General features: G+C 46.8%; 1 protein-coding gene across 12 annotated transcripts in view; it reads left to right on the top strand.

Moving 5' to 3' along the window:
* Window positions 1–9728: 9728 nt before the first annotated feature.
* Window positions 9729–12761, top strand: part of DOCK3 (dedicator of cytokinesis 3) — a 595409-nt gene continuing 592376 nt past the window's right edge. For 7 of the 12 annotated variants that reach the window (XM_058726773.1, XM_058726766.1, XM_058726765.1 and 4 more), the window contains exon 1: window positions 9730–10131. In XM_058726773.1, coding sequence (XP_058582756.1) covers window positions 10095–10131 — 37 coding nt within the window. In that variant the 5' untranslated portion in view covers window positions 9730–10094. Of the gene's footprint in view, window positions 10132–12761 lie in introns of all 12 variants that reach the window. The other 5 variants (XM_058726772.1, XM_058726763.1, XM_058726769.1 and 2 more) reach the window with 3 other exon arrangements.

Genomic DNA, 12761 nt, shown 5'->3' with positions numbered 1-12761 from the left:
GAGGATGCTCATTTTTCCATTTATTCATTTACTCAATTTCCATTTGTTCTATTTTCCCTCATTGGAGAGGAGATCCTATCAAAGTGACCCAGTGTGGCTTTCCCAGTGGCTCAACAGGCCCTGCCAGGGCTTTCCTCACCCACTGTAGTGATCTAAGGTCAAAATTTTGTAGACACAAAGTTTTGTGTCTGTCTGTTCAGACTGTCTCCCCCTCACTCACCAGCCAGTTTTTGTGGTCACATTCTTTCTCCTCAAGGCCTCATGAGGCCCTGGCTGCCCAGTTTTCAGTGCCAATACTCCAGGTTAGACCCACATCCTAATATCAGGGAACCGTGGAATAGTCACTGCAGCCTTTCGGTCTGCCCTGTACTTTCTCCTCTAAGCCATCCTCAACTCTGCCCCCAGCCACTTCCCCTGGATCTGGCAGAGCCTTTGGGCAACATGCCTTGACCGACTGACCAATCTAGTCTCTACTGACTGCTAGGAATTCTCTGTCATCTGCCCCCATCCACCTGCCACCTCTCCCAAGGAAATCTCAGACTCTGGTCACACTGGCTTCGTTGCTGCTTCCCCCACATCTTTACTACTGCTTCTCTCTCTGCCTTAGTTCATAAGACCTCCAGCAAGAGTGCCTCTTTACTCCTGAGCCATGTTCAACTAGACTCATCCTTGAAGACCTTGCCTCCTCAGCCAAGTCTTCCTGGATTTTTCCAGTCTACTTGGCGTCCCTGCCTTTGAACATCTGTAGCACTTGTAATCTACATGGGCTCTCTGTAGATTACAATAAGTAGTCCCCTTTCCCCCATCCCACTTCTGAAGGAGTTGAGAAATAAAACCAAGATGGAGGGTAAAGCATCACCTTCTTCATTGATGAAAGCTGGTGGAAGGGGGCAGGAAGCAGCTTACTGTGAGACCAGTTGGACCTGTGAACTGAGCCCAAGATTCAGCCAACCTCCTCCCTCCTCCCATCCCTCTAGCATCACTGCTCTGGCGAGTGAGGCCCAGGGGTCACAGCCAGTGGAGACCAGCATCAGGAAAGGAGCATCAGGAACGAGAAATCTACGCCTTTCCCCACAGTCCATACCTCAGGGAGAAGTACTAAATTCTGTCTTGAATTATTATTTAGTCACTTTCTGTGGGTCTGGTTGCTTCTACTCCACTGTGAGCTCCTTAAGGCGAAGTGTGCACAGCTTCTGATCCTCACAGTGCCTTCAAGTGGGGAAAGAGAACTGGCTCTCAGAAAGCCCCTCCTTCTTCATGCACACCCACCCCTGTGAGGTCTGCAGTTCTGTTCTGAGGGCTTCATTTCTCCATTGATGCTGGCATGAGTAGATGGAAGTCCTATACGTGTAGGCAGGGATGTAACCACTGCCATTCACTCAGGCTGCCTTTCCTCAGAGCAGGCTTCCATGAGGGTGCAGGGTGTGGGGACACAATTACTCCCGGTGCCCTTGTACTAGGAGTGAGAAGAGAAATAAATAAGCAGTTGGGGTGCTACATACATGCTTTGCTCAACCCACAATTGTGCTAAGAGCCTACTTTGGGCCTTTACCAGACTGATGAATGATTGGATCATCCAAGGCCTAGGGGATTAATTATTTTCGGCTGGGCAGGGGATCCATGGACAGAGCCAGGTCACAAACTCCACTGCTCTGCTGGCTGCTGCTTTCTAGAGGAATCTGAGCCCTCACACAATTTGGAGCCCACCTGGTAATGCCTGGATCCCAGAGCTGTGGGTGCACACACATCATTGCACCACGTAGAGTTAGAAAAAGATTTCTCTAAAAATAACCACCGAGGAATATTTAATTTGATAGAAAGACTGTGACTAATGCATGAAACAGAGAGAGTCTGTGTGACAAGACACAGTACAATAATGGGGAAAAATTCATGTTTGACCTTTAAACCAGTGCAAAATGAAATCGATCTAAGCCTTGGCAGCTGAAGACCCTGTGGCTCTAGGGAAACTGGCTATGAGCAGGGGATGGGATGATCATGGAGGAAAAGTGAGGGGAATATGTGGCTTTTAAAGGTGTTGCATCATGGAAATAGATCAGGGAAATCAATACCTTTTGGTGTTAGATAGAGAGAAGGTGGTGCTGAGCTAAGTGCTGGCTGGTGAGAGGCGGACGCGGGAGGCCAGCCCAGCTGGATGGGGGTGACTGAATCACAGGCTGGCTCTAAGGAGAAGCAGATTCCACAAAGGCAAGGAGACCCAGTGTTTCTGGGCAGCAATTGGAGCTGATGGGGCGGGGAGTGAGGTTCCAATGTTGAGCAAACACTTGCCCTGTGCTAGACTCTGTATTGAGAGCTTCATAGGCATTATCCTCCTAATCATCCTGACACATAAGCTGTTATTATTCCCATTTGACAGAGGAAGAAACTGGGGTCAGAGAGATGAAGCTACTTGCCTGGGATCACCCAGTTGGGAAATGTCTGGAGCTGGATGTGAACGCAGAGACTTCAAGTTCTATTTGCTGCTACTAGGTCATTTAAACTTGAAAAAGCCCAAGAATGACAGGTTGGGGTTGGGGCAGGCTGAGTGTGTTGTGGTTTCAGTAGGGCCACATGGTGACGAGTTCTCATGGAACATTGCCATGGATCCTGGCATGGCAGGTTTCTGGGTTGTGATCATTATCCTTATCTTTCCATAATTCATGACTGCATTTTATAAACTCTGATCCATCAACCTCATTGCTAACTGGAGAAGAAAATAGTCTCCATTTCTTAGAGTTGCTCTTCCTCAGTGGCAACAGAGAGAGTGCTGGTCCTACAGGTCAGGGTCCTGCATGTTCCAAGTACACATCCAAGGTGTATTCTCTGGAGACAGTTCCTCAAGCATTTTTTTTTTTTTTCATCCTCTACTATATACATGTTCCTGGAGGAGGAGATTAGCAATGGCCCCTGATTAGATTTAGGGCCAGTTGTTTCTTGGGATGCTTGGTGATATTCTTTCTCTAAAAAACTTTAGCATGGGCAGGGCTGGGGGTGATGAGCAAGGTGTTGAGATCAAAATTGAAGAAGGGGGGCAGAGACCCTCCTGGACTTTGGAGGGTTGGCTCTGACAGGAGGCAAGTTGCTTTTCTTCTCTGAGCCTAGAAATGAGGGCTGAAGCTAGGCTTGGTTGTGCCATCATGAGAATCAAGGAAGGATTGGCTTGACCAGGAGAGAAGGAAGCCCAGCATGGTCCTGGGTGAAGAGTAGTTCTCCATAGCCTCTGTTGGGTGATCCAAGAATTGGGGAGTGTGCCTTTGAGCCCAGCACTTAAGGGGATGGGCCTTTGCCTTGGTTGTTCTCCCAATAAGACCAGGATCTCCTTGAGGAGCCTGATCTTAGGGCTTGGTCTTACTCATGTCTCTCATCTCTGCTTCTGATCCAAGGCCTGGTAATTGTTGGTACCCCCAATATCATGGGACCCAGCAAGGCCCCAGAATCTGGCCTGCTTCCCACACCAGCCACATCTCTCCCCATTCTCCTCTTGCTTGCACTTATCACATCCTGGTCACATTTGCCTTTCCATTCCTCAGATAAATCAAGCTCCTTCTTCACCAGACCTCCCTCCCTAAATGCTGCTCTCTCTGCCTAGAACACTTTCCTTCTTTACTTGGCTGATTTGTCTGCATTGTCAGTTTCCAGTTTAAACACCACTTCCTCCAGGAAGTCTTCCCTGATTTACCAAACTAGGTCAGGCCCCTTGGCGGATGCTCCCTTTGTACACTGTACTCTTCTGTCCTAGTACTTATGTCTCTAATTAGAGATTCACTTGTGTGAATAATTGATTCACTTCTTCTACTCCCCAACAAGATGGCAAACTCTATAATGGAAAAACTATCAACAACTTCTGTTCTGGACCTGGTCCATAACAGGTATTCAATAAATATTTGGTGAGTGATTAAGATTTTCCACACCTCAAGGTGAAAAGTATAAGGAACTGGTGGGAATGAAGGTTCCCTTTCTAGCTCTGGCCACATAGCAATTCAGAGATAAAGTAGGTGGTGCTACACCAAACAAACAGGCTTTGTTTTGCACTTAAGTGAATTAATGAAGACATTGCAATTGGTTGCTTTTTATGTGTAGAGAAATTACCTCTGTCCTGATTTGCAATATCTATGCTATTTTGGGCTGTTTTTCTCTTTTGGGCCTATTTATATTGGAGCAATAATTTCACCATTTGGCTACGCAGAGGCCCAATTAATATTACAAATATGGTCCCATAAAATTCACTTCTTGACATTAGAACGTTTTGTTGCTAATTACTCTCCAAGGTTTTTAATTTCAATTCCTCCTTGGTGACTGAGTGTAGAAATTCAAGGGCACAGTTATTTCCCCCGAAGGGAAAGGAGAACTAAGTAATGCCAAGTTTCTATCTACTTGCCCTTCCTTCCTGTGGGGTATTTGTTTTTCATGCCTTCTCCTCCCTTTTTCCTGGCCAGAAACAAACAACAAACAAACAAAACCCATTTTGGAACAATGATATACATTTCTGGGAAAATAAAAACACTCATTTGCTAATGTATTCATTCAAGCAATATTTACTGAGCACCTACTGTGTGTCAAATCCTGTGTGCTAGGCATTAAGAACACCAAAAATAATATAGCATGGCACTGTCTTGGGGTAGCTCAAAGTCTTGAGTGGGCAGGGAGTCCTGAAGAGCCTGTGACATATCTGGGGGTACTTCTCACGGTAGAGCTTGATAGACACAGCCCATCCACGAGCACCACATCAGTCCCAGTGGTTGAAATCAGGGAGGTTTTGGGCATTTTTCATTTGAAAATCTTGGTTAATCACAGGGAATCTGCATTTTAATAATATTTTGAATGGGTTGATAAAATAGGAACAGATGGTTAAAGTTTGTCATTTTAGGGAAAATAATGAAATATTGCACTGCTTAATCTGTCTTTTTCACACTCTTCCCTATCCCTTCCCCACCGCGAACATATTCAGATGTAGCAAAATTTAAAGCAAAATACTAATAATATCTTCTTAGTCACTTAGGTCTCTTTCCTGAAAGGACCCCAACTTTGTCAGCCAGTTCTGTGTTAACCTACTCTGTTAGCCCTTTACTCCAATGTTGCCTCCTGAGAGGAGAGTTCCAAAAAGGTGTTGCGTTGGGGTGTTGCTTTTGGGGATGCTTGTGCATCTCTCTGCCATGAAGAAAACTAGCTTTGTGGATGCTCTATTAACCAGAGTAGACTCACTCCTAGAGGATCCCAGTGGGGCAGAGATGAGTTGGGAAACAAATGTTTCTGAGCCTCCTATCCACCTGCCCCTGGGCTGTTTATGTGCATAAGTCCTAGTTGCAAGCACTGCCTGATCAAGAGAAGGCAGAGCTAAGTCTACCATCACCTGTACTTTGCTTAGATTTGCCACCATCATCTGTACTCTGCTTAAATTTGCCTCTATTACCACTGCATTTCTCTGAAAATTTCCCACCATTCTGCTTGGACAGAGTATCCGATGAGATCAACCATGAGAGAAGGAAGCGAATGCTGCTCTTGCACCATGGCCAGAAACTCTTGGGAGACTGAGCATCGTGTACCACTTGCCTACTGCTCACCGACTTCAGTAGCAAGAGCCTGCAGGATGCTCCTGGATAAACATCATCTTTGTGGCCACACATTGTTTTATGAGCTGAGTCATCAGACTGGCTGGCTCCTTAAATACTGCTATCTGATTCTCCAGGCAACAGAAAAAAAAGGGGAGAAGATGTGAAGTGTAGCTCATTGAGCTTTGTAGAAGAGTGCCAGTCTCGTTGTCCGAAAGTGATGGGGGGATTTATCATTATGATGTTTGCTTGTGTTAAAAAATTGATTAACTTAAGTTCTATTTAAGTGAAAAAGATGATGCTGTCTGCATTTCTTGTATGTTATATACACAATGTTTGGTTATGGGCTATTTTTAATAGCCACCAATCTTGAACAACTTCCTGTTGAAGACTTGATTCCTTCTTTAGTCAGCAAGTTGCAATTTATCATCTGAGGTAATGAGTTCAATCCAAAAGTAATAGTGACATGTTAAGTCAAACTGTTTGCACACTTGTTTCTTAAATAGCAAACCATGTTTATATTTTACATAGCTACTCAATAAGATGTCTCAATGAATTTTTTAAATTTAATTTTCTCTAAATGTTTATTTATTATCGAGAGACAGAGAGACAGAGCATGAGCATGAGCATGGGAGGGGCAGAGAGAAGGGGAGACACAGAATCTGAAGCAGGCTCTAGGCTCTGAGCTGTCAGCACAGCCTGACACGGGGCTCGAATGCACAAATCGCGAGATCATGACCTAAGCCGAAGTCGACGCTCAACTGACCATCCAGGCGCCCTGATTTTGTTTTTAATTTTAGAGATAGCGACAGAGAGAGAGAGAGAGAGAGCGCAAGGGAGAGGGACAGAGGGAGAGAGAGAGAGAGAGAGAGAGAGAGAGAGAGAGAGAGAAAGAGAGAGAGAGAACCTTAAGCAGTCTCCATGTTCAGCCTAGAGCCCAACACAGGGCTTGATCCCATGACCCTGGAATCACGACTTAGGCCAAAATTAAGAGTCAGACGCTCAACCAGCTGAGCCACCCAGGTGTCCCATCAATGAATTTTTAATTAAAGCCTATATCAAGGAAATTTACTCTTTTTTTTTTTTTTTTAAATTTTTTTTTTTTTTTTAACGTTTATTTATTTTTGAGACAGAGAGAGAGAGACAGAGCATGAACGGGGGAGGAGCAGAGAGAGAGGGAGACACAGAATCGGAAGCAGGCTCCAGGCTCTGGGCCATCAGCCCAGAGCCCGACGCGGGGCTCGAACTCACGGACCGCGAGATCGTGACCTGGCTGAAGTCGGACGCTTAACCGACTGCGCCACCCAGGCGCCCCGGAAATTTACTCTTTTTAACTCAAGTTTCTCAATTGGGAGATTTGTGACTTGCTGAAATAAATTTCTCAGTTTTCTTTTCCAACCTACTGCATTATGATCTCAGGTAACATACAGGTAGACCATTCACCCAAGAGTATATGTTGAATTCCTGTTTGATGGTAGGCATTATGATAGTCTCTGTGTGGGGTAAAAATAAACAGAGCAATCTTTGCCACTTAAAAAGGAAACAGATGTTTGTCAATGTGCAAGGCAGACCCATCTGATCTCTTGGAGGAAAGTGGGGTGAGTAGGTGCTACAGGAAAGGCCCTCGTGGGAGAGCAAAATCTCCTTTTGCCAAGGGCTGTTGGGAAGTTTAAGGGAAGAACAGCCCTTGGAGGGTGAGGAGGATCCATGAGTTTCAAGAGAGGAGAATGAATACATGGGTTGAGTGATACTGTATGCAAAGGCCCAGCCAGAGCCAGGGAAGAGTAGCTGCTTGTATCTAGAGTTGGGACACCCCTGGGGACTTCTGGGAGAGCAGTTTCTGGAGGTGACAGGGTCAGAAAACAGATCATCTGAGAGTCAAATGAATTGCATTAAAATAAAGGGATTTGGAGTGGTTGATTATTCTTCACAGTCATCTAGAAGAGGAAGAAAGAAGGAATGGAAGCTGAGGGTACCAACAGGGCAGATGTTGTTGGTACCACAGAAGGAGCCTATGGAACAGAACTGGATGAAAATGGAGGGCAGAGAGCAACAATGGGGCGGGGATCCTAAGAAGGAGCAGGCAGTGAAGCTGGGTGGTGGTGAAAACATAAAGAAGTGGATGGAGAAGAGGGGAAGGCAGGGTGCCAAGGGTCCTGATTTTCAGAGGCAAGTTGAAGGTTGGCTCACATGTTGGGAGGGGTGTGTGTGTGTGTGTGTGGGGGGGTGCAGTGAGAGTGGACTGACAGTATGAAGAAGGGCTCAGAACAGATGCTGTGGGTATATGAGAGCAGGTGTATATCTCTGCTGAAGCCTGATTCTCCATGATGTGCTCTTTTGCTTCAAGAAAACAATCTAAATTTAGTACAAAGAGCAAGACTGTAGGAGTCTGAGATTTACCAGATGCCCCCTTCTCACCTTGGCCCGTTTTCTTTTCCCTTTACCAGTTGGGATTAATGCATTCCCATCCCTGAGCTGAGGTGTGCAGTTGTTGATTGGGAGTATCTTTGTCTGGGGAAGCTGTCATCTAAGATGAATCCAGACTGGGAACAAGAGAGTAAACTTTGGGAAAACCAGTCATTGGGCTCTGAGACTGTGATCGTGTACATCAGCCAATGGAGTGGAACTAGGAGATGAAATAAGAGCTTTAAGTTTGTTCGTTCAGAAGGTCTGTATAACTTGGCCCACTTGCTAGATAGCTCCCTTTTTGGGAATGTGGGCTTCATTACATGGTGACATTCCAGGGTGGTCACTGGGCAGGGGTCTTCTGGGAACAGTTAGCTACATAAAGATAACTCCTTTATTATGTTCTTGGACTCCCCCAACCCCTCAGTGTATGTAGCTCTTGAGAAACTCAATCATTTACAGAATATTTTCCTAGTACAGGAGTGTGCAGCCTTCATTGGTGGGAGGAGTGAGTCTATAGGTCAGGATTTGGGGATCTGTGGCAATAATCCAGGTGAGTTTAGTCAGGCCTGGAATGAGTAACTAATCATAAAGGGCATTATGAAGAAAGAACCAATAAGATCTGTTGATTACCAAGATATTGTACTAGTCTTGCTTCCTACTCAACAGGTGCGCATCAGGTGTTAGGTAGGTGCTGAGAGTGACTTTAGCCTGGAGCTTGCCTTTTGGGAGCAGTCTTAATGGGAAAAATAAGGCACAAATGCACACAGCTGGAATCCTAGGCAAAAGAAGGGGAGGATCCAGTCTACTAGCTGCAGGATCTGGGAAGCTTTCCTGGAAGTGATGCACTGATCTGGGCTTGGAAGAGTGTTCAAGTGAGGAGTGACACCAGGGTTTTGTCTGGTGACAGATGCTGGTGACAGAGATGGATAAATATGCTGGGATTAGGGCTGGGACCACAACGTGATCCAGGTGCAGGTTAAAGAAGTCCTGCAGTTGCCAGGATTATCCTGATCTTTGGAGAATGGTTGACCTAGGGTCACAAGGTGATATTTGCAGAAGTAAGAGGGAACAGATTTTGGGGGGGAGGAAACAAAGGAGGAAAGTTTTGGGACTGAGCCAAAAGTCCGAATAGCCTATAAGGCAGAGACCTAGGAGGAGCAGAGGCGGTGCCCAGCGCAGGATCCCAGATCCTAACAAGGAAGGGTTTCCTTACTAAGAAGGCTACTCTGATTGTTCACACTCCAAGAATTTACCGCATAGGACAACTCAGCGAAACAAGAACCAAGGAGGCGGTAGGGCTTCGGCCTAGAAGGCATCCCAGAGACGAAGAGCGAGGGGCAACAGTGCCCCACCTTGTTCTCCCGCGGCGACCCCACCTTTCGGGTCCGGCGATACGCAGGGTGGCTCCCAGGACCTTTCCGGGATGGGCAGTGTCCACACTGTGGGCGACACTGGGATGGGTCTGAAAACGGTATCCTTCCCTCCTCCCTTCTCGATCCTCCCTCTCGGACAGAGTCCCGCGGCAATCTCGCTGTGCCAGGCAGGAAGCACCGGACGCGCAAGCCTCTAGCGGCCTAGGGCCTCCCACCTGTCCAGCCCGCCTCTACCATCACTTGCTACCGCCGAGGGCGGGGGTCCACGGAGGAGCTAGGTCTGACCTCCGCGGGGCCGTCCAATCGCCTCTCGCGGATTTCCCTCCGCTGGCGCGCGACGGCGGCGCGTGAGCTCGCGCGCGGGCTCGGGGGGCGCGAGCCCGGGCAGCGCGAGCCCCCGCGCGCCGGGAGTGGCGCATGCGCGGCCGTCCTGCGAGCCCGCTGAGGCGAGCCGAACCGCGGCGGCGCCGGGAGCAGAACAGCGGAGCTGTGAGGGACCGAGCGGCGGCGCGGGAGCAGCGGCGACGGACAGGTGGAGAGACCTCGCCCGCGCCTCCCGGGACTGCTGGGCCGCTCGCGGGAGCCTCGCGGTTCGGACGTGGCGGCAGCGGCATCCCGGACGGCCTGTGAGGGATGCGCCGCCCACTGCCCCGCGCCGCCTGACCGCCCCCGCTTCGGCTTGCGGTGCGCCACAGCCGGGCCCGCGGCCGTCCCCGCCGCGCTGTCGCCCGGCCGCCGCGCCCGCGGGGCCGCGCCCGGCCCGGCCATGTGGACCCCCACGGAGGAGGAGAAATACGGCGTAGGTAGGTGAGGCTCCGGCCTGGCCACAGCAGGGGTCCCAGGGACGCGCCCTTGCTCTGGGCCCCGTAGCGGCCCCGCCTCGATTCGCGCCCGCGCGCTCCCGCCCCTGCCCGCAGGCTGCGCGGCCTCGGCGCGGGGCGGGCGCGGCGGGGGCGGCGGGGGGCGGCGGGGTGTGTGGCGCTGGGGTGGGAGCGGGCCTCCGGCAGTGGGGAGGGCGGCAGGGGGCGCTGGCGGTGCGGCCTCGGCAGGTGCGGCGGGCCGGAGGGGCGGGCACGGTGGGCTGGGCCCCTGTGGCAGTGTGAGGTTTCTGGTGGGGGGTACAGGGCAGTTTTACCCAAGAAGCCAAATCCTGAGAGTCTTGTTTTCTCCGCACCCAATCTCAGTTTTAGCGAGTTTCCGCACCTGAGTTGCTGAGCCCGATGACTGTTTATTTTTTGGACTGGAACCTTTCAAATGGATAAAAAACGTTGACATCATTTTTCCAGTTCAAAATTTTGTAGACATTTGACTGCAAGTGTTTGGTCTGTTTTAATTTGTTCTGCATTCAGTATTAGAAATAATTACTTCACACTGGGAAGGGTTTTTGGACATGTCTCAATGTTACGTTTAGTGTGTGTATATAGTACGGTGTCGTTAAAAACAAAAACACCAACAAACCTGCTTTCAGGTGAGACTGTTATTCATCTTAGAATCCTCTTTTTATCTTACAAGTGTTAAACTCCAGAAGCTAAATGATTCTTGTAACATTAAACTTCTTTAAAAAGAATGAATATTCAGTAATACAAAGGGTTGAATGTTAGTTTTCCTTTTAATAATGCTAGTGTTTTGTGGCAATAACATGATAGAGCTCAGCCACAATGCATTATTGTAAGTCCTGTGCCATCTTATTGGGTTAAAAACAGATTTAAAAGGTTGAGTGTACAGGTTCCCCTACCTCCCAACTTGTAATGGAAAACTATGGATGGGGAAATCTCTCTAAACATAGATTTTTATTTCATGTTTTTTTTCACCTCAGCTCAATCAAGATTTAACTCACAGTTCACTACGAAATAACTTAAAAAAAATTTTAATAAGAAATTTATTCTCAAATTGGTTTCCATACAACACCCAGTGCTCATCCCAACAGGTGCCCTCCTCAAATGCCTATCACCCACCCTCCCCTCCTTCCCACTCCCCATCAACTCTCAGTTTATTCTCAGTTTTTAAGAGTCTCTTATGGGAGCGAAATAACTTTTTAAACTGGCAGTAGTAACAAACATTTAGGAATACAATCAGGCAAGTTATGTGAAAATTGAATTTATTGAAATTTAAGGACCTGCAGAGAGATCTTCTATGTTGGTATAAAATCCTGTTTTGAAAGGTAACTTTCTAAAGTTTTTAATTAGCTGTGCTACAATGGCATGATAGTATGCTAGCATGGAAGCGATAAAAGAAGCCCTATTGTTTGAGTCTCTGTTGAGAAGGAATTGGGAAATGATGCAAAGAGCCAGGATTTGCCTCTGGGGACATTTTACCTTTTCTCTTAGTTCTCTAAATACTATATATATATATATATATATATATATATATATATATATATATATATGGCATGAAATGAAGAGTTGATGGTTTATCTTTTCCATAACTTGCTTTCAGAACTGCTGAACTAGAATAACAAATGATGTGAAAGTGGCACCTAAGTGATAATTCCTTCTGGGAAAGAATCCTTGAGTAGGAGAGTTAGCAGATTTCTGAGTCCTGGCTTCTCTTTACTGGTGTTGTGGGCAAGTTAATATCATTTTCTTAATGTGTAAATTGGGGATAATATTTACCTACAGGGTTGTGAAAATCAAATGAAAGCATACCAGATGCTTAATAAATGTTAATTTCTTCTTTTCCCTGTAGTACTCAGAGTAATAATAATACCAGGTATTTCCTCTGATGTGTTAGTTCTTTGAAGGACACAGTGCAGGGTAATCAAGATAGGCATATGTGAATCTCCAGGCACTAGGATTTGGTGTGTGATTTAATCAGGAAGATGGAATGAAATTCTTGCATTCTTAGGACTGTGGGTTTATCTTTAGAAAAATGGTTATTTCCCGTGGAGAGGACACAGCATTGGGCACAGGGAAGGACCTAAATGCTTTGTAAATGAGAGATGTTGTTATTCTGAAGATATTAGCAGTTGTGATTTAGCGTACTTTAGATGCTTTTCCTGCCAAACAAGGCATCTCTTTTCCTACTTTCTCTCACAGCTTTGTTCTAGTGTCCCTTCCTCAGTTATGGTCTGAAAGTTCTTGTAGAAATTGTTCAAAACTCAGGGTACATCTCTTTCCGTAAGCACGTTAGGACTCTTAGGCTTTTTATTTAGTAAAATCCGGTTCAGCCTATAAAGTAGCTTAAATGTTATACTTACAATAAGAAAAATAGTCAATCAAAAATAGTGTGTTAGCTGCATTATTTAATTGCTAGTTTGAAAATCTATTATTATTCCTAGGAGGTAGTATTTTGAGTTTCAGCTTTGATTTTTATGACCAACTTGGAGCATAGGTTTCTATCTCTGCTTGCTTTGCTAATCCATAATCCTTACAGCAAGGAGGGAAAACTTGTACCTACTCCCTACCAATTTGGAGAAACTGCTTGGATGTTAGTG

This window comes from Neofelis nebulosa, chromosome 4 (genome assembly GCF_028018385.1).
Source record: "Neofelis nebulosa isolate mNeoNeb1 chromosome 4, mNeoNeb1.pri, whole genome shotgun sequence".
NCBI lineage: Eukaryota > Metazoa > Chordata > Mammalia > Carnivora > Felidae > Neofelis > Neofelis nebulosa.
Note: the sequence above shows the minus strand (reverse complement) of the source record. Positions and strands in the feature narration are given on the sequence as shown.